At 37.2% G+C, this 27208-nt stretch overlaps 3 protein-coding genes across 28 annotated transcripts; all 3 read right to left on the bottom strand.

Moving 5' to 3' along the window:
• Positions 1 to 225: 225 nt before the first annotated feature.
• On the bottom strand, positions 226 to 5039 carry LOC18429286 (LEAF RUST 10 DISEASE-RESISTANCE LOCUS RECEPTOR-LIKE PROTEIN KINASE-like 1.5). Of its 2 annotated transcripts, none has more exons than XM_020664184.2 (2): positions 4927 to 5039; positions 226 to 1408 (listed from the first exon to the last, which is right to left on the bottom strand). In XM_020664184.2, exon 2 carries the CDS (start codon positions 1395 to 1397, stop codon positions 396 to 398), a length of 1002 nt encoding a protein of 333 aa, XP_020519843.1. In that variant the 5' UTR covers positions 1398 to 1408; positions 4927 to 5039; the 3' UTR covers positions 226 to 395. The 2 variants fall into 2 exon arrangements, with proteins under 2 accessions (XP_020519843.1, XP_006838635.2); XM_006838572.4 differs by lacking the exon at positions 4927 to 5039 and adding an exon at positions 2237 to 3372.
• LOC18429285 (Methylthiotransferase) lies at positions 4923 to 11374 on the bottom strand. Of its 2 annotated transcripts, none has more exons than XR_016051670.1 (4): positions 10877 to 11363; positions 8672 to 9694; positions 8357 to 8517; positions 4923 to 5798 (listed from the first exon to the last, which is right to left on the bottom strand). XR_016051670.1 is itself a non-coding variant. In XM_006838571.4 (4 exons), the coding sequence occupies exons 1-4, from the start codon at positions 11149 to 11151 to the stop codon at positions 5293 to 5295; spliced, it is 1839 nt and encodes a 612-aa protein (XP_006838634.2). In that variant the 5' UTR covers positions 11152 to 11374; the 3' UTR covers positions 4923 to 5292. The 2 variants fall into 2 exon arrangements, 1 of the variants encoding a protein (XP_006838634.2); XM_006838571.4 differs by having other exon boundaries at positions 8798 to 9694; positions 10877 to 11374.
• Positions 11375 to 14180: 2806 nt separating this feature from the next.
• On the bottom strand, positions 14181 to 26918 carry D2HGDH (FAD-linked oxidases family protein). Of its 24 annotated transcripts, none has more exons than XR_016051666.1 (16): positions 26532 to 26918; positions 25304 to 25656; positions 25112 to 25213; positions 23962 to 24009; positions 22591 to 22661; positions 21781 to 21904; positions 20392 to 20487; positions 20186 to 20295; positions 19635 to 19715; positions 17782 to 17876; positions 16666 to 16774; positions 16059 to 16164; positions 15808 to 15880; positions 15552 to 15677; positions 14904 to 15000; positions 14181 to 14489 (listed from the first exon to the last, which is right to left on the bottom strand). XR_016051666.1 is itself a non-coding variant. In XM_088861285.1 (16 exons), the coding sequence occupies exons 7-16, from the start codon at positions 20447 to 20449 to the stop codon at positions 14458 to 14460; spliced, it is 900 nt and encodes a 299-aa protein (XP_088717411.1). In that variant the 5' UTR covers positions 20450 to 20487; positions 21781 to 21904; positions 22591 to 22661; positions 23962 to 24009; positions 25112 to 25213; positions 25304 to 25656; positions 26532 to 26918; the 3' UTR covers positions 14181 to 14457. The 24 variants fall into 24 exon arrangements, 12 of the variants coding, with proteins under 12 accessions (XP_088717411.1, XP_088717416.1, XP_011621540.1 ...); XR_016051668.1 differs by having other exon boundaries at positions 14181 to 14486; XR_016051667.1 differs by having other exon boundaries at positions 15839 to 15880.
• Between the last annotated feature and the right edge of the window lie 290 nt (positions 26919 to 27208).

Below are 27208 nucleotides of genomic sequence, written 5' to 3'. Positions count from 1 at the left end.
GGTTAGAATTTAGTAATGGGTGAGGAGAAGTAAAGAAGTAAAATATGTTTTGGTCAAACACGTTCTTCTCAAATACAATATTTTAATATTTCATACTTCGAATCTTGATATTGGGGGAACTAGCCCTATTGAATCCTAATTCCTTTGTAAGAGCTCCTTGAGAAGAATTCAGATAGTACGGCCGCAAACATGTAAAAGAAATTATATTGACTTTCAGATCTCACATTTCCAATGAACTCAACATGCTGATTTTTTTTTCTTTCTTGGTTTAAATATTAACATGCTTGATTTCTTGCTCTAGGTACAATATGCTTCACTAATCTGTCAAACTTCACTATCTCTGATTTGGGGGGAAATCAGAAGGTTCATCATGCAATGGTAGTAGCATCTGAAAACTAAATTAACTCTCCTTTGATGTGGCCGAGGTGCTGGCGAAGCTCTCTCATGGTAGGCCGATCCTCCCGGGCCGAAGCTAGACATGCAAACCCTAGCTCACACACTGCCTCCACCCCTTGTGCACTTGCCAACATGGGATCCACCATCTCCACTATCCTCCCACTCTGTATCTTCGTCACCGCCAAGGTCGCAAGGCTCACCTCCCCATTTTCCCCTCCCCTCGCCTCCAGTGCCTTCATCCCAGTAACCAACTCCATCAAGACCACCCCAAAGCTGTACACATCACTAGCCTGAGTCAGTCTGTATGTCCTGTAGTACTCGGGGTCGACATATCCTGGTGTCCCCAGAGGTGAAGTGGTGATGTGGGTTCTCTCTACCATGTCCCTGGACAAACCCATGTCTGCCACCTTAACGGATAGGTTGGCCTCCAACAATATGTTAACCGATTTCACATCTCTGTGGACTATAAACTGAGTGTGCAGGTACTCTAGAGCACAAGCAGTCTGCTCTGCGATGTTGAGGCGGGCCTTCCAATTGAGGTGTGCCCCACGGAGAGGACCATGGAGGTGGCCTGAGAGAGTGCCATTGCTTACATACTCGTATACGAGGAGGAGGCCTTTTTGGTCCTCACAGTGGCCCAACAAAGATAGTAAGTTGGGGTGGCTTAGTTTAGACATGATGTTTATTTCGTTGCGAAAGAGGCGGGGGGTGTCGGGGTGGTGTGAGAGGAGCCGCTTCACGGCCACAACATGGCCTTGTCCTAGTATCCCTCTGTACACGCACCCGTAGCCACCGCTCCCAACCATCTCCTTCTCATCAAAGTGGTTAGTTGCTTTCTCCAGCTCTCCGTAAGTGAAAGATGAGGAAGGATCATTACTTGGAGCTTCCTTACAGTTTGGTAATGGCTTATCAGTGGTTGATGAGTCATAAGGATTAACAATCCGAGGTTGGATTTTGCAGAATCCAATCACCATGGATACTGCTAACATGGCTCCAATCATCAGACATGCACCTGAGCAGCAAAGCACGCATCAGAGAAGCGGAAGAGTGAACACATTTCTAGAATTGGTTAAGGTTTGCTTTACTAACTGTAATTCTGCTTGGTTAAGGATAGTTTTAGTGATTATAGTCAGTGATGAGTAGCTATTCATTAAAAAAAAAAAAAAAATCAAAACGAAAAGCTCAAAAAAATAATGGCAAAGGATTGAGGTTAATTCTGTCAACATATAAATATTGTAAAAAAAAGTCAATCGTAATGCAGTAATTAGGAGTCAAGTGATCAATACTAAAGAAATTTCAATATGTCTACACTGTTTCATTGCATCATGTCTAACTTCGATAGATTAAACATAAGCACAAAGTAAAGCATGGTAAATCAATGGAAATCAGCATAGTGTCTTCGAAAGCAGAAAAAGGCTCTAAAATCTTTAAACTGCAATTTCTTTTCAAACATCTGCTCATTCGAAAACAGAGTTCTACTTGAGAGGTCTACAAATTTGTTTACCATTTTGCCTTTGATCTGTGCTGAGGCAATTGACTAAAACTCATAATCACTGCAAAGTGCTAACTACTGACCTTCTTAAGCTTTCTACTCTGATGCTTAAGCAGTCAAAACCAGAGTATTGCTCCATAAAAACACTTGGTTTGATGATTTAAGCATTGAACAAGGGAAGACAAGAGTTTACAAGAACTGGTCCATGGTCTCAGACCCATCTCTGAATCAATATCATTGTCTACAAAAACGTATGCTCCAGTGTTTTAAGTGCAAGTCATGGGAGACCACATACATCGGATATGCACATGTTAGATATTTTCCAAATTACAGACCATATGTGATTACCTATCACGAATGCGATGAAGCCCGTCGACCATGGTACATGCCTATGGTTCAAGTGTTGTGAAGGTGGACTATGGACTACAGCTTGGACAACAGGAGAAGGTGGTCCACGGGCATGATAGCACAAGAATGGAAGGAGGGCATCTGTGTCATTGAACCCACACATGCCATTCCCTTTCATGCACTCTATGCACTCTCTAAACCTCAGGTCGGTCCCGTTGAAGTCGAGTTCGAAACCATGGTCCATCAAATCGAGTCCTCCCGGCAAGCTCGCCATAGGCCACTCCACCACTACATTACAAAAATCACATGGAAGATTCTTTGGCGATAGAATCTCACATCCAGGTAAACTTAGATTCTTCTTCACACCAAGGGGAAGCCAAAATGGAGAAGAAGTGAGGTTAAGGATGAAGGACTTTGAAGAGCACAGGCTCTCGAAGAGGTCATCGTAGATGACAGAGAGGGATCGTGGAGTCGGAGTGCTCAGAACTCTGTACTTTTGTGTGCCTATGGTTAATTTCGAGTGTCCATTGGTGCAATCGATTTGGAAGGCAGGGTGGCCGCAACCATTGGTTGAAGAGAGGGCGAAGGGGTATGAGAAACTGGTGAAGGGGGGGCACGATGAGGCCGCCGCTTTTGAGCAAATCTCGTATGAAGCGGTGGCGGTTGAGGTGTAGACTCTAGACAGAAAGAGAGAGAGGAAGAGGAGGGGGGGGCTGAGCTTTGCTAGTGAATGAGAAAGGAATTCCATGGCTGTGCTTTGGTTGCTCTGGTAGCTAGCATGGAGGATAAAAGACAAAGAGAGAGAGAGAGAGAGAATTAATGAAAGTGGGGGAGGTTGGTTGAAGCTTATAGATGCTGGGAAAGTCATTAAAGAAAGGAGGTTCCGAGAGGTCAGTGATGTGGAAGGATGAAGACTGGGAAGGCTAACCTTTTAATGTGGATTCATGCAATTGGTATGAGCTTTTTCATTTACTTATTATCCTATTCCTATCTCAGCTGTTGAGGACTGTAGTCTCATTTTCACCCTCTTCATTCTTGCATAAATAGAATATTTAACCATACCCCATACCTCCCTGTCCATGCAGCATTAAATGTAGATTAGTGGAGAGGGCCAGATACCCCTCTCTCTCTCTCTCTCTCTCTCTACACATGAGATATGATTTATATGAGGCGGCAACAATGTCAAATTAAAGTTCCCGTGACCTACACCATCTATTTTTATTAAATAGTGTAGATTTCATCATTATTATTTGAACCTTATCTCAACTACTTAGAATTTGTTCCACGAGTCTTGTTCGGTCATTTTTCTCCGTCAAAGTCACACTCCTAATAAGACCATAAGTAGCAGTATCCTTTTTTACTATTTCCATATACCTTTCACTTAAACCAGATTGTACCGCCTAGACAATGGAGATCTCATAGTCAAAATCAGTACGACTTTTAAAACAATTCCAGACCGTCCAACTAAAATTACGATAAAGATTATTGTAACTACAACCTTACCTCTATCTTACATGAACTTTTTTAGTATATTATTTGTGTATCTTGAAATACTGCCCAACTAATCAGGAGACCCAATGCTCCAAAATATTATAGCTACAAGTCTACAACGGTAGCCTAGAATTTTACAGAGACTGCCAATTTTTTCATGGTGGGATCTAGGTCTCAAAGAGCCCAAAATCCATTTATTTTTTGACTGAAATTATTCTCAGTGATTCCAAATTGGATCTCAAAACTCCAAATCAACAAAATACTTCTTAAGCGTGTCGGCCGTGCCCGAGGGAGGAAATGAACAGTTTGATCGTGCACTCTTTGACCATGGATACTCACCTATCAACCTCAGTAAGCTGTAGCTCCCATTGCCGCTCTTCCCAATCAACTACCAAGCATGAATGTGTCATCAATAAGGCTACATCAGGGTTCAATTGAAAATCCTCCTCGCTTAAAAGAGGAAGAGTTCGAAAATAAAAAAAAGGGGGAAAAACAAAATTTCCTTTCTAATTTGCATATAGGATCCCATCAGTCATATTCAAAATTATGCATCAATTTTGTCATGTGGCGTAGATATTCTGTTTATGGAAAATTCAAGAAGAAAAATGCATGGAATTCTTTGGGAAGAAAGACCCTTAAACTAGTGCGGGTTATTTCTTGAGAGCTTTCTTTAATGTAATTGGGATGCATTTGGGGGCAAGGATGAAGGAGATGAAAAAGAAATGAAAAGAATATAGAAAGCCACCCGTAAAGATAAAGCATCGACATTATTTTAAGGGCTTGTATACTACGAGACCATTTATTTTTGATACAATGAGATCACAATCACTTTTGTCATTGAATATAAAATCAAATAAATGAAAGTGTGTCACATTCGAGAACTTTTGCACCCAAAAATAAATGGAATCGTCGTATAAAATCCCTCAATTATATCACTTCCAAACATAACGGAATTGCTGAGAAGCATGGGTTGCCCCAAGATTCCAGAGTCTCGTAATAGAAACTTTGCTTTTAGTAGACCCCCAATTCATAACTTTTAAGTATAGTTTGAATGTCCTAGCTATTTTAAATAATTATACTAGTAGTATCCAGGAAATGGAGAAATAATCTTAAAAGAGGATATCGCAGTGAAATTTGACCTGTTCTGAGATCAAATCCGACTAGGAAACAAAGAGGAAAACTCCTGGAGAAAGCATTACCTCATCACAAGTTTCCTCATTCACATTTCCATGAGGTTATTACCAAAGAATCATAATAAATCAAGTAGGTCCATGTGCAAAACCTCTGAGAATGCCAAGACAAGGAATTTCACCCCCTCTATGTGTGCTCAATGAGGAGCGTAAGCATATGATTATCCGAGGTATACAGTACTTCAAAAAACATCGATCATTTGTTCCCGATAATGTACAGTAGATATTAACTACAGATTGGGCGAATGTTCCAGCATGCCCGGCTGCAATTAATCTCCACCATCAACCACTTGGAACCAACTGAGGATGCCCCTCTGGAGCATCATTCCATATTCCATCATATCATAGTATGTACTTTTTGTGAGTATATCAAGTTTAGGCTGTCACAGCTCTGGCCTGGGGCAGCTCCTTGTAAAATCTGCTCAAACTCGTCAATGCAAGTGCCTCACCGAACAAGGAAGCGCGGGTGGATCTCAAAATTCGAACCTCCACAAAATCACCAATAACGGGTGCCCTCTTCATGCCTGAATTACTTGCATTGGTATCAGGAAGAGGTAGACTTACAAACGAAACCCTGTGGCCTCGATCACTCTTGCCTATGAGTTCAGTCTCTGGGGCTCTTTTGTTGGGTCCCTCTACCAGTACAAGCTGAATGCTTCCAATCTTTGAGTTATAGCATTGTCCCGTTGATTCACGAAAGGTATCAATGAGCTCAGTTAACCTCCTCTGCTTCACATCTTCGGGGACATCATCTGTGAAATTTCTATGCGCATGGGTCCTTTCTCTCATGCTATAGGCAAACATGAAGGCCATGTCATAACCTACAGTTCTAATAAGGCTTAATGTGTCAGCATGTTCCTCCTCTGTTTCTCCACAGAAGCCTGCAAAATTTAAGTGACAATAAGATCCAGGAGTTAAATGGATTATTTGCTCAACTAAAACCAAAAAACCAATAGAAGTATAAAATTGTTACTTGGGGCCTGTTTGGATGACAGTGAAACTCCATCACGAGTATACTATGTATATTGTATATAATGTCACTTTTTTAGTTGTTTGGCACGTACCATTATACAAGTAAATCTATCTGCTGATTGGATTAAACATAGATTCTGGCTGTTATCTCTCTCTCTCTCTCTCTCTCTCTCTCTCTCTCTCTCTCTCTCTCCATGTAGACTTCTAAATTCCCATGTCATGCAAGACACCTCACTTCTACTATGCGATTTTCTCTTTGACACCAACCTGCTAAACTCAAGAGAGGTATAGTGTTCCTGAACGTATTTCATAGACTATTAAGTGCCAACATTCATGGCATATTACACATGCTGAACTTCCAAATGTCCATATACTATAGATCACCCACTCTTCCTCACTGCAGATCGCCCACTCTTCCTCTTCTCCAATTTTCTCTCTCTAACAACTTCCTATTGAACTCCAAACCCAGATTTTGCAACTAACACAAACAAACCTCTGATACATCATTCCTCATTCATAGCCTCCCATGGAACATGGAATCAAGCAAAAGAATAATTGAATGCTCTAATACTAAGCCCTTCATGTTCTCCAGCACAGCTTCTTCAATCACAGCCAAGTAATAGCAAAATAAACACACACTGTTTAAAATGCATGCAGCATGTATCAATCAAAAGCACGCAGACAGGACCAAGCGCCTCTCCAATCTCCACAACCTGCAGCCTCAATCCACCTCTCTGCAAAACCTAATAATAGCCCTTTCCCAGAAGATTTTGAAACCACAGAGAAGCAGATTCTGCAAATAGCGGTTTTCCGGAGAAGAAAAGTGATTTTCTGACAAATGACACTCTGGATTTTAAAGGACCATGTAATGGGTGAAGCAGAGGATTAGGGCAAGGAAGAGAGGTGACACGTGAAGGAAGGTGGATTTAGCTGGAACATGGTTTGTAGTAAGTGACAGTGGTTTTCTGGCAAGAAAGCTAGTTTTCCAGTGTAAGTAGTGAGCAGATTCCACCCAAAAAACTGGTTTTCTGTTAAGACCCTGATTATTGAGTTAGCTTGTCCAATTGCAATAAGGGAGCAAGAACAGTTTGCAGACTCTGTGTGTGTGTGTGTGTGTGTGTGAGAGAGAGACAGAGAGAGAGAGAGAGAGAGTGCTTGGGTCGCTAGAACATTAAGCCCCAACAAATTGAGCACATGTTATTGCATAAAATTATAGCTTTTATGGGAATCCAACAAAAATACTATCACAAGTAAATTTATATGAAACAACCAAACAGAAGATAAACCTTAATAATGAATATTTTAATCGCAACAATGAATTACTAGATAAGGGGTGCACCAAACAAGCCCAAAGGTATTGCTTTTGTTAGGGAGAAAAGGGAGAAACCACTTTGATCATCGTCACATCATAGCCTCTTCCCAATTAATTGGGGTCAGCTACACGAATCCTAGTCCGTCATTCTGCTTTATTAGGAAAAACCACTTTGATAAATCATATTTCATAAGCCGATCAAATTCAGGCCCAGTTATGCTACAAAATAATAGATCAATCCAAAGATTGTGAATCTAGAGTTTCATATAAAAAAGATGAGAGCGGGGAATGATATGAAACCCCAAACACCATAAATCTTTGTAGAATATAACATGAGGGTACAGCAAGAACCACACGATATCTAAAAAACAATGAGTTTCCAATTGTGTTATCCAGCATTGCCCAATTCTCTATGTAATTATTTCAGAACTCATAGGTTTAAGTTCTTAACTTTTAATGCATCAAACCTTGAGCACCATTGCCATAGGATTGGGCATAGTCAATGTTATTAGAGCAGTGATCAGTCACTGTAGTAGCGAGGGGTTTGGTCCAATCAACCATCGGTCAACTCAATCAAAGGAAAAATATGAACATTAGTATCAATAATGGTTTAAAGCTATATAATAATTACAGAACAATTTGCTAAAAATTGTTTAGCTGATCTAATCAGTCAAAACCAACCAATCCAACCAGCCAAAACCAGTCAAATAGCAATTTTCACTCATTTTCAATCAAACTCCATTTCTTTAAACCAGACCTGTCAGATCGGGTCAGATCGGCTGGTCTGGTCCGGTCTTCATAACTATGGGCCTAGTGTATTTCTAAGCAGCAAATAGTTTCTCCTTTTTCAACTACAAGGAAACCAAAAACATATGACTGAAGAGCTAAAAAACGATTTCTGCAGTAATCTAAATATCAAAGTAAATAACTGCAAAGAAACTGGCAGACATAAAAAGAAAATACACTTCCGAAGCAACAAGTCATCATGTGGAAGAAAGTTTAAGTCATACGGATTACTTATTGGTAGGTGCTCTTTTTTTATGGCTATACTGATTAGTAGGTGTTCCGCCTAATGAAAGTACTTTCTACCTGGTAAAACTATAAGGCAAAGCCAAAGTAGCTAATAATTTATGAAAAAAGAACTTTGACATTTACCACATATGAAGTCACTGCTTATTCCAACATCAGGAACGATGTTCCTTATCTTATCCACAAGATCCAAGTAGGCATCTCGAGTGTATCCTCTCCTCATTCTTTCAAGCACTGTTGAACTCCCAGTCTGTGCCGGCAAATGGATATATTTACAGATATTATACCTGCCATGCATTAGCACCTGCAACTCATCAGAAAAATTCCTAGGACCACAATCTGTGCAAAAAAAGGCATATTTTACATATAAAGGGCCGTAACCCTGTGCTGGTCCCGCCTACGCAGGGTCCCAGGGAGGAGTGGACTGGAAACGGTCATAACCTTTTGCTTTTTATGCACAAAGTGGCCGCTCTCAGGACTCAAACCTGCACTCTCGCACTGGCTACCCGAGCTTTTTACCATTACACCAAGTGACGGCCCCTAATTACCTAGGATATACCTAATTACCTATCACGCATTAAATAAAGTAGCTCATCAGGAAAATCTTTAGGATGTGGAGATGTATATCTGAATCGCATTTCAGGAAATTCAGATGACAATCGATCCAAGAGGTCGGCAAAACGAAGCCCCATCTTCTTCACTTTGCACATACTCGAAAATCCTTCACTAAATCTCCATGTTTCACCTGATTCAACCTCAGTATCCAGAACAGAAGCATCATTGTAGCTGTTAACATTCTGACCAAGAAGCATTACTTCTTTGACACCCTGATCCCAAAGCTCACCAACTTCTCTCACTATAGACTCCACCGGACGAGATCTCTCCCTTCCTCTAGTGAAAGGTACGATGCAAAAGGAGCACATGTTATTGCACCCTCTCATTATGGACACAAATGCGCTAATTGAATTACTCGAGATCCTCACTGGACTGATATCAGCATAAGTTTCTTCGAGTGATAAAAGTGTATTAATTCCTTTCTGGCCATAATCAACGGATTCTAGTAAACGGGGCAGGTCTCTATATGCATCAGGTCCACAAACAACATCAACCATTTTATCAGCATCAAGAATTTTCTCTTTTAGCCTCTCAGCCATACATCCCAAAACAACCACTTTGGGAGGGTGCAAAGACATCGATCTGCCGATAGCGACGTTGCTTTTCCAATGCCTCTTTAGAAACCAGAAGTAGTTGAGTCTCTGCCACACTTTTTGCTCAGCATTGTCTCGAATAGCACAAGTGTTGATAAAAATGATTTCCGCACTCTCTGGCACTTCTACAATATCTGTATACCCAGCTGTCTTCATGATAGAAAGAACAATTTCCATGTCGTTGATGTTCATTTGGCACCCATAAGTCTCATGGTAAATGCGACCTTTTGAAGGAATATTGACAGCTAAAGGAGGCCTAAAGAGATACCACACAGATCAGCATTTGAATCCTGACTAGAATCAGATTCCACATATATCATGATATTGCATGCATGATTACAAGCAAACGAATGTAGACAAAAAAAAAATGTAGATGAAGAAAAATACAAGAACGAGACAGCTAGAGAAACAATTCTAGAAAATGAATTGTATCCCTACTACAAATATATATCCATTATACTGTATATAAATAAGATACGTAATTGTACGAAACCTTGCATGCATGGAAACCTTATTATACTACTTTTAGATGGCAGTTTTGTGTAGTCAGTAGTAAGGGGCCTTTCATGTTGGCTAGACAAATATATTTTGCTCATTTATACACTACCTAAGACATTTTAGAGGGAGAGATCAAAGTGATTGATCATCTTATCTCGGTCTGCGCTTCACACTATTATTAATGTACGGTCCTATGGGGTATGCCACCCCAATAATCTGGTGAATCCCATTTCAGCTTTAGTTTCATTATACCTGTCCCACAATTAAATGTGATTCGATAAACAAATCCTTACTAGTTATGTCGCAGAGGGCAATGAAGCCATCCAAGTAAAGAGAACCAGAAAATTGCAGTAAATCCACTTATAATCAATTTAACAAATTTGACCTCCACCAATTAGCCCAAACTCAATATTATCCAGCACTAAGCTACCTAAGAAACTGAGAACCAAATTCTTGTTCAGAGCACTGACAGCCCTCTTCCCCTACCCCTCCACCCCATAATGATATACCCACTCCCTTAGCTTCGAATTAAACCAGAGATCCAGCAGAAAAATTACCTATATAAATGAATAAAACAGGGAATCCTACCAATAGTTCAATTCAACTGAATTAACTGCTTAAAGATTAGCAAAACCAGAGAACTCAGACCTTGTTCCGTTAAACCAGAGTAAGAGCAGCTAAATTGCTCTAATAAGCGAATACATCAAGGAGACAGGGACATAGAACAAACCCAACATTGCATAAACGAGAGAATATGAACCAGAGAACTTAACCTGAGCTCAAATTAACCAGAGAAACAGCAACTAAATCACCAAATGAATCAATAAAACACATAAATAGGAAAATACACAAACCCCAACATCACCAATAGTTTTAATTCGACCAAATCAACCCAACAAGGGCGTTGCTCAATCAAGAGAAGACAGACCAGAGAACTTACTCTTGCAGGGTCTCCAGAGAAGAAGATGGAACTACAAAGTGCGAAAGCCCAGAAATCTCACCACTAGTGATGGAGGAGTGAGGAGAAGTAGCATAGGTGGTGGGGTAGAGAGAGAAAGGAGCGTATCTCCTCCTCTTGAGGAAGAGAGATGGAGGAGAGAGAGTGGGTAAGCTGCGAAAGCTTCGAAAGCACGAAGCGCCTCCATGAAATAGGGCTAAGCGCATGAAAGAGTGGGGTTGAGTAAGGAGGAGAGAGGAAAGTGAAGAAACAGCCATTTGAGATGATATTATCGTAACATTATTTCGCCATGGGCATCTGCAAGATTTGGAGCTCGAGCTTTAGATAACAGGAGCATCCTAGTCCCGCCGCTAGCACCCCTTCGCTAAAAGCAAGGGCATTTTAACTTTAAAAACTCGGACTCGGATACTGGGCCCGATTCCGATAAGGAATAAGTGTAGGGTGCAGTTTGCATACGAATGCATCCGTAGTTGTAGAGGTAAGGTGCACCTTCAAATTTTATCATGGTATAAAATTTTGATGCAAAATATTCTTAAGATTATCTAAAAAAAAAAATTATATTTAATTATAAAATTTTAAATTTTAAAAATAGTTAAAATCAAGTAGATCTATAAACATATAAAAATCTTGAAAATCGACGGTGTAGATAATATGTTATAAAATGCATTATTTCTAAGACTTAATTTATTTTTATTTTTCATTGTCATACATCTCAATGTCGAGATGATCAATCCAAGGGTTTTTCAACATTAAAACTACCTTTTCCAATGGATTTTTAAATGGCGTTTGTAGTTTTGCATTATAAGGTAAAAAAAGTTTATATAGGGTTGCAACATTAAATTGTAGTATCAGGTGCACTAAAAATATTGTTTGGATGTTAGAAAACCCTCTAATTGATCATCTCGATATTGAGATGTATGAATATGAAAAGATAAAAAGATTTCAGAGTCTAAAAATAGTAAATATTACATTACATTATCTAGACTATCTATTTCAAGATTTTCATGAGTTTATAAATCTACTTGATTTGAGAATTTGATATTTTATAATTAGAGATAGAAATAAATTGTCAAGCTATCGTAAGAATTTTTTATATCAAACTTACATTCATGATACGTGCACCTTAATTGGATTGTTTAAGGTTGCAACCTTATTGAAACCAATGTAATGCCGTTCTCGAAAGTCAAGATGGAAATTGTCCTAGTCCAACGATGTCCAACCACTTATTCTTAGACCCGAGCGAATCGAGTCTGTTCAGTGATTTGCAACCCCAGCAAGATATCTGTTTCGCTTAGACTCGTTTTTTCTGTTTAGACTCGTTTTTTCTGTTAGAAAATGGCGTAATGCGTTATTATGGATTCATTTCTATAAGGCCTAGGCTTTACGAAAGCAAGGTAAACTCCCACTTCGAATCATCATAAAGTAACATTGATTATAAATTTTGAAGCTCAATGATACAAGATCATATTAGTCAAAAAAATGAGACTTCTTTTTAGATTGAAATGGATGGTCTAGATAATTTATTATAATATACAGTATTTTTAGAGCTTAAAATCCTTATTTTTTTCACAACTATAATAGTCGAGGTTGAGATGATTCATTTGAAAGTTTTTTTATACGGAAACTACAATTTTGGGTGAGTTTTTAAGGGTGAGGATTTACTTATTTTGATAGGGTTAGAGCCCTATCAAAATATTTTCCCACTATTATGGGATGTGGTTTTGGGATTACTTCAGTCTTTTATGTTGAAGTAAGGCTGCAGATATTTGCACTATCCATCCATAAAGCAAACTCTTTATGGAAAAAAAAAATAAGCCTCATTTTAAAACTCATCGAAATTTATAGTTCGAACATAAAAAACCTTCAAATCGATCATCTCGACTTTTGATAGTTATGATTGTGAAAAAATTAGGATCTCAAACCCTAAAAATAGTGTATATTGCAACACATTATCTAGACCGTCCATTTTCAAATGTTCATATATCTTTTTGAACTACAAAATTCATGATCAAATGGTGGAAATAGATTTTAGAATCATCTTAGACATTTCCTACAACTAACATGCTTTTTGGACAAAAAATTTGAAAGTGAGGCTTTACTTTTTTGCATAAGGCCTAAGCCTTATAGAAAATGTATCCTTCGGACAATTTAGACCCAGCACCCAATTTGAGAGGAAAATTGAGGCTTCTTGGTGCCCCAGTTTTCCTTCGGTCGCATTCCCCCAAGTCTATCTCTATCTCTTTTCTTTCTTCTCTACCCCTAAAATGTTTCTCCTTTTCGATTGGCACTAGGTTCTGGCTTTTTATGCATAAAAGTAAAGCTCCACCACAAAATCTTGTCCAAAAATGCAATCTAAACATCATAAACTCTGACCTAAAACTCTATTTTCATCTTTAATTATGAAATTTAAAATTCTAAACAGATGTGTATTATTTGTCAAGATACACTATATTTAAAACTTGAAATCCATTTTTAATTAGTATTATTTATCCAAGAGATTTGAGTTGCTTTATTCCGCAGCAACGTCCTTTTCTTTTGTTATTACCTCACTATAAAAATGAGCTCTCTCTACAATTTACCGTTTTCCAAAATCCTATTCTTCACTTTAATTAAATTTAATAAAAATGGCCCTAAATAATTTAAGAATTACCAAACAAAATATGGTAAACATGAGTACTTTTAGTAAAAATAAAGGGCGCTATAGAAACAATGTAGCATCCGGTGCACTATGCTGGAATTTTTAGGAGTCTACTGACTCATATGCACCTCTTTATGATCCATTTTTAGATGGATTTTGGACTCAATTGTTTAGGAACATAAAAGCTATAACCTAGAGATCACTAATATATAAAAATAAACTTTTTTTATCGTTGGATTTTATTTTCTTGGAGGGACCATCAGTTTATATCCTTATTTAAGATTGATCTTTTATGCTTTGGGGGATGCAAATGTAAGACTTGGCATCATAAATTTGGTGCTCCAATAAAAAATAATGAGAAATATTGACATTTTGTATTAAAAAAGAAACAGGGAACGTTTACGGCAGCCTCAATGAAATTACCCTAATGAAAAAGGTTCAGTAATAACACAGGAAAATAGGGGAAAACTCAAAGAAAATAGGAAAGCTGTGGCAAATTAATCTTGGTCACCAAGCAAATGAAAGGACTGCTGATTGTTTTTTCTTCTTTCTTGTCTTTTCCTTTTTTTAAATAGGTGATGGGCTTCAATTTTATTACTTCCATGAATAAGGAGAATAATGACCGATATATGCATCAGAGGCCATCAGTTTGGAGAGGTTTATGCCCTCACATAACTCTATAATTTGAATTTCAGTCCTTTCTTACAAATAAAGAAAATTTGATAAATGGCAGCAGTCGAAGAAAGTACTGCAATGTTTTGCCTCATCAGTGCAATGGAATCTGATAAGAGACATTCATTTAAATGGATAAAAGCAGCTTATCTGGCAGCATTGTTTTTTAGTATCGTTACTTCCATTCTTTGACAGCAAAGCCTCTGCGCAATTCACTTCTCTGTTGATATATCGCAATGAATTGGATGAGCCCCTAGATTTCAGGACCATGGAGACTTGCATCTTCTGCCAAGAAAAGGAAAAAGAAAAAAATAAAAGAATATGATAAGCAAGGTTCGTGATATAAGGCTAGTTATCCATCCATCTTTGTTTCTTTAAAAATAGATGGTGAACAATATAGTGGTTAACTTTTTTCCAATCATTTGTAAAATAGAACACTATTGATGCCAGTTATTTGCGAACGAGTAGGATCCATTATGCCACTTTGTTCCCTTCCAGTTACTGAACGAGTAGGATCCATTATGCCAATGTTCCAACTGCTAATGGGGTCACACAAGCAGAGACAAGCATAAGATGTTTGTGTGTGTGAGTAAGAGAGAGAGAGAGAGAGAGAGAGAGATCCGCCTGGGGACTGCTGTGCTCATTTTCTCGTGCTAACTACACTTTGTACCTCGGAGGCTTAGAATGCGAGAAACTGACCTTTGTGTTGGGAAAGTAGGGAGCGAGGAAGAAATTTGTAGGGATTCATTATACCATTGGGGTCAAATAATCCCTTGATAGATGCCATGAGATGAACCTGTTAATTCCACAACAGTCACATCAGCATTGTCACAGGAGAAACCATCATGTCTCAATTGCTAAAATTTTGAAACCACAAAGTTGTGGGAATGGGCACTACATGAAGTTAAACAGAGCGTCCAATTATGTTTTACCCCTTTGCTATTGTTTTTTCCAGAAACTACTTGGTCTGATTGTTATTATCACACTGCTAAACTAAAACCACACTGCCCCCCAAACACCCCCTCCCCCCCCAAAAAAAAAAAGAAAGACAAAACGCTATGACCTTTATCATCCCAAATCTTGGTTTGATTGCTATCAAAAAGAAAAAGAGAGGAAAAAAAAAAAAAAAAAAAAAAGGAAAAGAAAAAACAGTTCTCTTATTCTGAAAGCTTCCATTGGCAATATGGAATTACTAGAGATATTTTGCCAGGAAAAATGACATGTACTTTGGTGATCCCCTGCTCATTAGTGAACAAAGAACAGTCATTGCATAATGAACATCGAAATAGTAACTTTATCAAAAGAAAAAGAGAACGACGATTCTATGGTGAACAAGTGGGATCTTACTGCTTCCGAAGACTTGCTGTAATGTATTTCATTTGCTTTCATAAGGCCTAGGCCATGCTCTGCACTTATACTCCCTCTGTGCTTGGATGTCCACTCATAAACAAAGGGTTCAATCAATTCAAAAACCTAGCAGTACAAGAGAACCATGTCACTTAGAGAGATGGATGGATGATTGTGTGGGTGCAGCATCCAATGCTTAATTATGGAGTGGGAAAAGTGTAATAAGTGGGAAAAGTGGATTACAGTGTCATCATACACTGGTGTTGAGATATTTAGGTGTAGATTACCATCCCCAAGATGGCCATATCCCAATACTTTTGCAGATTCACCTGTAGAATATCAAAACATGACATTGAAGATCAGTTATGTGGTAAAGCATTTCCAGGTAGTGAACTTGGCACCTGCAAATGCATAGCACCATTGCTCAAAAAAGGGGCATGGTCTTGCTCATCGAAAGTAAATTTATGAGCCAGTTTATGGATGTTTCACTTTAGTAAAACCAATTACCTAGCCTTTTTCGCATTTCCTCAACAATCTTGTAAAGATTTTCAATGGGTAGAGACAGATCGTACTTGTAGACAGCACCTGCTTTCATTAAAGCTTCTGCAATTCCCTGAAACACAGTAATGCCTTTCGAAACTGCTTGTCCAGTGACAAGAATGAGAGACAAAGGAATATAACAAAGACATGGAACAGTTAAATGAAAGGCTACACAGTTTTCCTTACATCAATAAGGCACCATAATCACCATAAGAGTGATGGATAATGCATATGTTGGATAACCAAGTCTACCAAGGCCATTGTAACTACTGTTAAGTAGTTGGATGCTTGGCCCTTTGCATCAATAGATATGCACATCATGCGGATTGAAGCAGAAGGTGACAATAAAGATGAGATGGCAACATATGTGAAACGATTTATATGTAAATTTATGGTAGAAAAATCTCATGAAGTCAACCATGTAACTGATCCTACTGATTCAACATGCATGCAGTCCGGATGAATCCTCTAAAATGCTAAAACCAATACTGGTAGATATTATTGATGAGGCAAAAATAAGAATTACAGAAAAGTTCATTGCAATAATTGAATATGATCCTTTTGTAAATAAAACCTCACGGATTTGCCAAAATGATGAAGCTTGATTCATGTCTTGCGCCATAACACCATCAGAAAGGATACCCCTTTCCATGGAATGTAGAAAAAAGGATTCCAGCTTCTCCCTGCATGATATCAAAATTTGAATATGACAAATTGAACTCGAGAGAATTACAAAGCTACGCAATACAAATGACAATGTTCTCAAGGACAGCTCTAAATACTGACTCCTTTTCACAACAGAGATTGAACTGGAGTTGAAAAACAAAGTACCAGGACAGTAAGGAAGGGTCTTAGTCCATGTCTTTAAATTAGAAACCCACGTATCTAATATGTTAACTCCAACTAATATAATGCATTTTGACAATAATACAATAGAATACTGACTTGATGTGCTCATCAGATTCTTCATAAAAATGCAAGTTTTAGAAATTAAAGATTTCTCAATCTGGTAGAAGAAAATGGCAAAAGTATTTCATAGAAAAAGGACAATAAAGGGCAACAACAACACTTCACCTCTACATCATAATGTTCACATGAGGAATTTTCTTCAAGGGCAGTATATTATTTTGGACTATCAATATGATATCGCTCAAATAAAGCCAAAAATGTGCATATGCATCTAAAGTACTATACCTTAATGCCTATAACATACCTTGTAAATGAATATGATTCTTTTTCATTCCTTTTGAAAAATATTACTGATATGATACATTAAGAGTTTCCTAGAATTGCTTTTTTCAATTATAGTAATGAAATATAATGAAAGGCGCAGTTTGTATAAGGTGACGACCTTACTTGTAGAAATAAGGTTGTGATGCTCTATTTCGTCCATTTTAATTGAGCAGTGTAGATTCAGAATGTTTTTTAAGACTGTCAAAAACTGGCACGTCTTTCGAGCTACACCATCCAAATAAGATGGATGGTGTAGATTACTGCAATCTTATATCAACTTTTTCCTATAATGAATAAACCGAATTAATTTATTTGAAATTGCAAATACAATGATCATTCACATGGAACAGAAAGAGAGATCATCTACATGAAATAGAAAGAGAGCAACCTCTTTGAAGTTGAAAAACATTAGTTCCATGAAAAAATACATAAACATTATGAAGTAGAGTTTACAAACTTGTCATGTGACTCGTTGCTGCCGGTGGTCTCAATAAGAACATAAAAGTTCGAGGGAGGCAAGGGGTTTCGCACACCGTCTAAATAAGACAAAACCTGTTGAATTTTGCAACAACTTTAGAATATAGGAATATCGACACAAGGAGAGAAAAAGATTAGACTGCCATCATAGAGAATGCACTAATAACATCATATAAGATTCCTAAACATTCCCAAAAAAAAAAATCATATAAGATTCTAACTTGTTGAGTCGAATATCGAAAACTTAAAGACTAAAGGGCTTTAACAATTATAAAACCAAAACCATACTCATGTAGAATAGATTTCAGCAATTACTTTGGTGGTAAAACACTTCGAGTTTGTTAAGTCGTTAAAAAAACAGTAAAAATGGCAAACTCAAAAAATAACTCATCTAAAAATTGGAAAGGGATTAAACAATTTCCATTAAAATTCATAAGAAGTTGAAAAAATACAAGACATACCTATAAATTCCACAAGCACAAATATGTAAAAAGAGATTATCACGACAGTATTGCAAAGTTGAACTATTGTTATATCTACATAAACTAGGGAATAAAATATCATCATCATCATCAAAACCTTTTTCCAGCTATTTAAGGTCGGCTATAAGAATCCCAGTCTTTTATTCTGCTCTATCAAGGACATACCCTTATTGAGGCCATAAGTCCCCATATATTTTCTCAGTACTTCTAACCATAGCCTTCCACGTGAACCAACTCGCACCTCCTAACAGGTGCTGTATTGGGTATGCGCTGCACATAGCCAACCAACCTAAATCTACATTCTCTCATCTTATCACCTATTGGAGCCACACCTAAGCTATCCTTAATTTATTCATTTCAAATTTGATCCCTTCTTGTCTTGCCACTCATCTTTCTCAACATGCTCATCTCAGCTACATTCATCCTATAGGTATGTTGTTTCTTGACCGCCCAACATTGTGCCCCGTAAAACAAACTTGGTCTCACAATTGTCCTATAGAACTTTCTCTTCAACTTCATTGGTATGTGGTGATCATATAAAAATCCAGTTGCACTTCTCCAAACTAGGGAATAAAATATAAAAACCAACCTCACACAACTTTTATCAATCTTATCACTATATTATGTAAGTTATTATTTTTGGTTTTTATTGATAAAAGTTGCTTGAGGTTAAGATTGATAAAAGTTGCTTGAGGTTGATGCAGCCAAACTCATAACAATATTAAGCAACCTTAGGTTTTTCACGAAATGTATTGATTATGGAAATTACAATCCCTCAAAATAACTACTTGACTTTTCAAGCAGCATCCCTCAAAGTATGCCTTAAATCCATGTATATATCCGATAGATATTCAAGACCCCAATATAGACTCCTAGAAATTCATTTTTAAAAATGAATTTTTATTGATAACTAGGAAAATCTAGCAAAAGGTAAACCTAAATAGAAGGTTAAAGCTCGATATTACTCAGCTAAAATACTTAATACCCACAAATACCCGCCCAGCCAAGTTTTGGGCTGATATATTGGAGTTTTGCTTGTTTAGGCAGACACAAGAGAACTCGGTGAGTTTTTGAAAAGCTTATGGAGTCCTGTGACAACAAATGAGACAAAAAGGGTTCTTAAACCTTGAAAAAATCTTGAACTTATACCCATTTCTGCAGTAGGCCTTAGTCATTCATTTAATAAGATGATGACCACACCACTTCATATACAAAATGATTCCCAGTTCAGAAGAAGTCAGTATATGGAAATTCAAATTTAAAGGACAATTGTATACGCGGAGATTTTGAAACTTGAAACAGAGATAGATACCATGAATAACATGAAACATCAGTTGTATAAAACAATTACCAATTCCATAGATTCACAATCCAAGAATTCAAATGCTGAGAGAACCTCTCCAAGTTTTGTCTTAGCTTCCAACAGAAGTTTCTGTAGCATGTTGGACCTCCAAAAGTTAGACAAGAAAGTAATGAAAACAGCAAACCTAAACATCAAAGTATCATCACAGATATAACAGTAATGTTTTCTTTATACATGGAAAAGGAAAAGATCACATACAAAAAAGTACTAAGCTAATTAATATACGTTTGACTCACTTGCACTTTTGGAATAAATCTGAAAAATATAAACAAATATAGAGAATGTTCTCAACCCGTGCATACATATTCATGTTAAAATTTCCCTTCAAGTACCTGTTATTTCAAGCCATATTTAGTAAATAATTGTTCTCTTTAGACTAGATAAAGGAAACTAAGATTCCCTAAGGAATCAAGAACTCAATTTCACATGATATTGAATATTATATTAATTTTTTTATGGAGAAATCCAAGATCATAAAGCATTACAAAAGCAGTGCCAAATAAAGAAAATTACAAAAGTTGGAGAGTTCTCTTACACACCTGACAACTCAAGTAGTCATTGCATGCAAGAAATGCAAGATTAATTGACGACAAACGAAGAGGCGTAAGTATTGAAACTTTTGTGATAATTCCTAAGGATCCTTCACTACCTGTGAGAATAAGAGACAAAACATGAATATCTCATGCAAAAAGGACATATCCAACCCCTATGGAGTAAGTAGAAAGGTTTGTATTCAAGCTCTCACCAATAAATAATTGCTTTAAGTCGTAGCCAGTGTTATCTTTGCGTAAAGTCCCAAGCATGTCAACAATGGTGCCATTTGGCAGAACAACTTCAAGACCTGAACGTAAGTTAAAATTTTAGTTACCTGACAATATGAGCTCATAGTATACAGATTTAACATGGTATAATATGGATTAAAGAAATAAAAAATGGCTTTCTAAGAAAAGGACACATTTAGAATAGATTTTTCCAACACAAATATATCAATTTATTTACACTATTTGTAAGGTAGTAAGAAGGTAATATTATTTGCACTATATGTGAGGTTGTAAGAAGGTAATATTATCCCAAGCACGTCAACAATGGTGCCATTTGGTAGAACTTCAAGCCCTGAACAGAAGTTAAAATTTTAATTACCTGACAATTTGAGCTCATAGTATACAGATTTAACATGGTATAATAGGGATTCAAGGAATAACAAATGGCTTTCTTAAAAAAGGATACATTTAGAATAGGTTTTTCCAACACCAATATATCAATTTATTTACACTATTTGTAACGTTGTAAGAAGGAAATATTATCGTTGTGCATAGGGAATATTATTTTACAATTATTATAGCTGTACAGTAAGAGCATGTTGCCTCCTTACCCACTTGTAATTGTGTATAGGAGATTAATTCCCAATGCACAAGTAAAACAAGAAATGTTTCTAATATTTTTATCCTATAAAAGAAACAATTAAGAATGATGTCATCCAGCCCAAAGTACTTAAAGACCATCGTCACACATGACAGGTTTTCTCATGAATTGACTTCACTCTTTAATTCATTACAGCACATCTTACTACGATCCTCTAAAGTGACCAGCCAAATTATGCTTGCGTACAATCTTTTGCTCACAGATTCTCTTTGTAGATCCCTCGCAACAAGTCACAGCTCAAGGCTCTCAATGGTTCTCAGAGGGATATAACCCGTTATATATGAGATTTTGGTGATCCGATCCATCTTCCAGCCATATTCAATCATATCCTGCAATATTTTGTTTTCTTTCAGCTAAGTCATATCCTGCCATGTTATGTTTGATAAGAATCAGTCTTATTTTGTGTGGATGCGTCTTTGCAGTAAACAGCATGCATTTCATTTATATGGTCCATCACTGTGACTTCTTTTGTGTCCTCATCCCTTCCCATATTCCAACACCTCTCACCCAAGCCGACGACCACAGTGCATTGGAGTCTTAATTCACACCTTCATCTAACCACTCAAACCAAAGGACTTAAACCGCAACACATTTGCATATGCTATTTATACCACATCTTGGAAGTGGATTCATACAAGTGGTTAGTTGAATAAGAAAGCTGAATATTATGGAATTTTCATTAATATACAGAAATTTTGTGTTAGTCTACTACCTCACCTAATACATTTCCACGTAGTGATCCATAACGGACAAAGCGCAGACCACCTGCATTGGTTGAGACATTACCACCAATTTGACAACTTCCCTTTGCCCCCAAGTCTAGTGGCATCATAAATCTGAATATTGTAAATATTAGTTTTTCTATATTAAATTATAATACAAACAGGTAATCAAGAAGCACATCATGCGAGATATCAATTTTTTCAAAGGGATACTTGGATAGATATGGAAAGCAATTTACAAAAATAAGATTCTGCAGTAGCAGTAAAAAAACTATAGCACTATATAGCTGACAGTTATGCAGTGAATCAAAGAACATCATCTAATATATTTTCTGGATAGAAATGATAAGTATTTTAAGTCCCAGAAACTGTAGGAAACACATTTAGAAAGAACCAAAAGATGCTCCAACACTAGAAAGAATAACCAAAAGACCTCAAGGGAGAATCACATAAAAGGCCAAAAAAGTAATATAAATAAGCATAAGAGGTCCAGATTTCAGTTTTGAACACATGCTTCATAAAGAAAAAAGGCCAATAATAGTAAATGTAAATCGCCAAGTCATCCACGAGCATTTATGAAATTTTTTAAGATCATGCAATTCACACAAGAAAATCAAATGACAAGCGAGCCAGCTGGGCAAGCCATCAACTGATTCCAGTATGCTAATCATCTGCCACTTGTATCTTCAAAATCTTCAAGGTTTATTCCTACTTTTCAATGCACACAATGCAGATATTTCTCCCACTAATAGCATGATATCATCCCATTAGATCATTTAAGAAATGCAAATGACAATTACCCTTTCTCAGCCAGGAAGGAATCCAATTTTTCTAGTATGCACCCAGCTTCACAAACCAGTATTCCACTGACCTGCAAATGTCACATAAGATTCCAGAAGCATCATACAGAGAACTTAACAATCTCAGTATGGACACAGCACAATTGAAGGAACCATCTACATGCAAGCAATACTTATCAGACTGTAGTGAGGTACTCCTAACAGCATACAGTCCAATGAAAACATAATGAACGTAGATAAGTAGAAAGCCAAAACATCTAAAAGAATATAAATCATGGGAGAAGTTAAAAATCAAATCGATGGAGCATAAATTTAGCTAGATTTAGTGAACACGATGAACGATCTCATAACTACATCATGACCCAGTTAGATGCGCTGATATTTATCGGCAACTAGCTAATTATTTATCACCTCCAGAATGCACATGTTTATTACAACACCAAACATGTATATGAAAGATAAGTACATCACAGGAATCATGCTATCATGTGTTCAAATGAGTCAGAATGATCACAGCCTTAATGGAAACAAGCCTCTCAATGATAATTCCAAAGGGCCAGGGTACATAGGGAGGAATTTTTTAACCGCATCCAGTGGCCCAAAGGGGGAACACCAGTTCTCCAAAGGAAGGGGGATTAAATAAATTGTGAAATGTTGGCAAATTCATATATTATAAATTTGATTCATGTAGCCAGGAAAGGAAATATGGTTGTCATTCTGGGTAGAATGGGGAAATTACATTCTCAGGCCCTTTATTTCTTCTATGCTGGGCCTCTCTATTCGTTCTTTTGCTCTTTCATCATAAGATTTATTATGCATTAAAAAGCTAACAATTAAAGTTCAAATGCCCATACACAACTATAGTTAGACACATATTCTCTTGGTATAAAATGACAATCAGGATATGGAAATGACCAGATATCTGCAACTAAATGTTACATATGCTGGAAGGAAAAGAAGAGGCTATGCTACCTCTGCTGAGGGAGCTGCCTCTTATGCAATGCCAGTAGCATTCCATGACATAGTTATGCAACATGAAATATATACTATATACCTGGATAACCGGTTTTTATTAAAAGATATGATAAACAACTAATTTGAACTTTAGTATTCAGTTAACATGATAGAATAGGGATAATGCTGCATGACACATTTCTGAATGGCTGCGTGTACACTTGACTCTAATCTTTGTATACACTAAAAATTAAGCAGTCATCATAGTTATGCAGTCGTCATACCAAAATTAACATAAGATATTCATAATACTAGCTTATTTTCACAAAACAATGCTAGTCTTAGATGTAAGCTGCAAAAAGCAGTGAACTTAAAAAATCAATCAACTATTAACATAGATCAGCCAAAAGATCTTACATTGTCAAAGCCGATAATGTTGTTCATTGAACTTGTGCTAACAATCACCTGCACAGTACGATAGAAACTCAAAACATGTAAAACAATTCTATATCCACAACTGCAAAAGGACAAAAATATACCAATACTCAATTCTATATGAACAAGTGTAAATCGAAGTATATATTCCCGAGTCTAGACCATAGTTACCGGAATCTCCTCCTTTGCTTGGCGATCACTTGCAGAACCTCGATTCTCTCGATCCTGGAGTGGATCTCGTCTGAAACTCAATTTAGTGTTTTCGGGATCTCACTACATCTTATAAGGGAACGAGTTCCTTACAATTTAATTTCACGTTCTTGACCATTATAGGATCTAGTACCCTAGTCATATGGTTCGCGCTCCAGAGTACATTAGGATCTAGATTCCAAAATAATAGAACACAAGCATCGCCATATAAGGCATTCAGATCTTATCAATATGGGATCGCTTTAAAGTTTCCTTATTTATTTCATAGAAGAACTAAGCCTACATGTTATTGGTTAACAACACCAGGAGCTACATTTTAAAGCCACGGATCGTTATTACCTACACGAGGAACTCGTGTTCTAAGACAATGGGGCTCACTCCTATAAAAATTATTCCTCGTTCCATAATATTTTGGATCACTTTTAGTAATGAGCTTCCTGAATTAAGAAACTCAAAAAAATGCCCTTGGGAACTTCACTTCTTACATATAGGATCTCGCACCTTTACGTAATAATTCTGGATCCTATGTAATAAAGGAGCTCAATCCCCAACACACAGGGATCTCGATCCCGACCTTTGAGGTTGTACGGGCATCGATCCCCAACACAGGGATCTTTAGTATAGCTTCGATCCGCCGATCCTGGCCCCTCAGAACCGTTCCCGTTCCCGTTCTTATTCCCCGTACCCAACAACTACGGTCCAAACATCGGACATCAACATGTTACACGTATGTATACAACAATCACCGTAAGGAAGAAGACATATCTATACGTGCAGAAATACAAGGAAGAAGAGAATGCTAGTTTCATAGAGATAGACAAAATCATCCATGAGCAGCATAAAATCTCATAAGGCAGCAAGATTATTAAATAGTCCAAACACCATAGTTATACGATTCAAACAAACCAATCAACATAATTACCTCATCAAAAACAGGAACACTTCCACCAACAAGACCAGTGTTACCCCCTTGTGGAACAACTGCCAGGTATCTAGAATTACAATACTTTAGAATCTTGGATACCTGATCCGCAGAAGACAACGTAAACCAATAGAGCTCCACAATCTATACTATATTCATTGTTCTTTTATAGAAATCAGCAAGAAATAGTACCTCGTTAGTGTTCCTAGGTTTAAGTAAAAGCTGACTCGAGCCCTTATATTTCCGCATCCAATCCACATTGGCTGTCGACAATACATCTTCATCTTGAATAACACTTTTCTCACCCAATATCTTCTTGAAATAATCGATATCTTCCAAAGACAATTTAGAAAAGGAATCGTTCCTATGAAGTTCATATGCTGATGAGCCCAGCAATCTACGTTGGCTACTTTGAATCCCTTGTAATTTTGCGACAGAAGACTCTTGAAGCTTAGCTGTGCAAGTACTCAATGAACGCCAGCAGTTTATATTCTTTCCAAGAGATCCTCCATACAACGGGTTGGATGTGGCATATAAAGTTTCCTCTGTGGGCATAAACAGGCATGGTGAGGAACTATAAGAGCCATCCCTTGGAGAAGATAAGTGCATTCAATGAAAAAATTGAATACAAATATGTGCCGCAAAAACTTTTCAAGAACAAGAACGATTAATCCCACAGTTGATGAAAATCAAAGTCCATTTTCCATCCATAAGGATTTCTTTAGGCACTTCACCATCAAAGCAATAAACCACCAACTCACTAATAAACAACCAAATCACCATGGTACATTGTAACTCATGCAACACAATATATCATCAATATATATATATATATATATATGAATGCCAAGCAAGTGTAACAAAAAAAGAACAGCATCAGTTGGTTTGATGCACTTGGATGTGAAGAACAGCACATCCAAAACTGGCAAATACCTACTTACCCAAAAAAAACTGGTAAATACCAAATATTTTCAGAATTATCATCTACTGTTTGTTTATAATCATGATAATTCATTTACTAAAAAAAATGGAAAACACAAAATCAGTAAAAGAAATAGGCGACCAGATTCCACGAGATTGAGGATTCCGATGGTAACAAACTCAGGAGCCCATGAGTTCACAGAGATTACAATACACAAAAAAACCGTCATCAATTACCACATGAGACCACGAACAAGCAAAACTGCCTGCACATAATGCAACGCATCACAGACTCTACCAGCTTGATTGCTAGAGAGAGAGAGGAACGGGGAACAGTGACCATTACAATTATCAACCAAGTAAATCGGAGACTCTAGTATTGATTCTACTTCAGAACAAGCGATACAGAGGGAGAGAGAGATGCTCTTCATCATCATCGAACAAGTAAATCCGAAACCCTAGAATCACGCGAATGTCATCGCAATCAATCAAAATGCACCTGAACATCGCAGTTGTAGCCTCAAATTCCGGAAAATGAATTTGCTTCTTTGACAAAACAACAATAAATTCTGGGTTACCCTCCATTTATCCATGATTCCTGAGGCTTTTAGAAACCAGTCGATCAGGGCCTTTAGTATCAGTGTCTGATGATTCCTGCTGCTTTTAGAAAGCTGTCGATGAGGGCCCTTAGTATATCCAAAGCAGCATCGCCTGGTAGAGCATAAACTCACACTGCATATGTTTCTTTTGCCCTCTAAAATTGCGATCGGAGAGACACACTCGGTGATCGTTATACAGTTTGCTCAAGTGTCACCTTGATCGATCAAAGCAGGGACCTTTAGAACCTCGCTGAAAGGTGCAGGTTGGGTAGTCGGAAACCCCTGTCAGATGTAATTTTTTGGGTCAAGATTTTGTACGATACTGAAAAATTATTTTTATTATTAATTATAAAATTTTAAATTTTAAAAAGAAAAATTACAAACATATCTGCCATAGTTTATATAATTATAGTTTTATCAAATAGTTTTAGTTATTACCATCATGTCAAAATAAAAATTTTAAAAAAATAAAATAAATAAAAATTAACTTTATCTTTTTTTTGGTTGTTGAATAACCCAATTCAAAATTTTATCCGTTGTTCAGCAATCGAACAACCGAAAATACATCAATTTCAGT

This window comes from Amborella trichopoda, chromosome 3 (genome assembly GCF_054954075.1).
Source record: "Amborella trichopoda isolate Santa Cruz 75 chromosome 3, AtrichopodaSantaCruz75HAP2 v2.0, whole genome shotgun sequence".
Taxonomy (NCBI): domain Eukaryota; kingdom Viridiplantae; phylum Streptophyta; class Magnoliopsida; order Amborellales; family Amborellaceae; genus Amborella; species Amborella trichopoda.
Note: the sequence above shows the minus strand (reverse complement) of the source record. Positions and strands in the feature narration are given on the sequence as shown.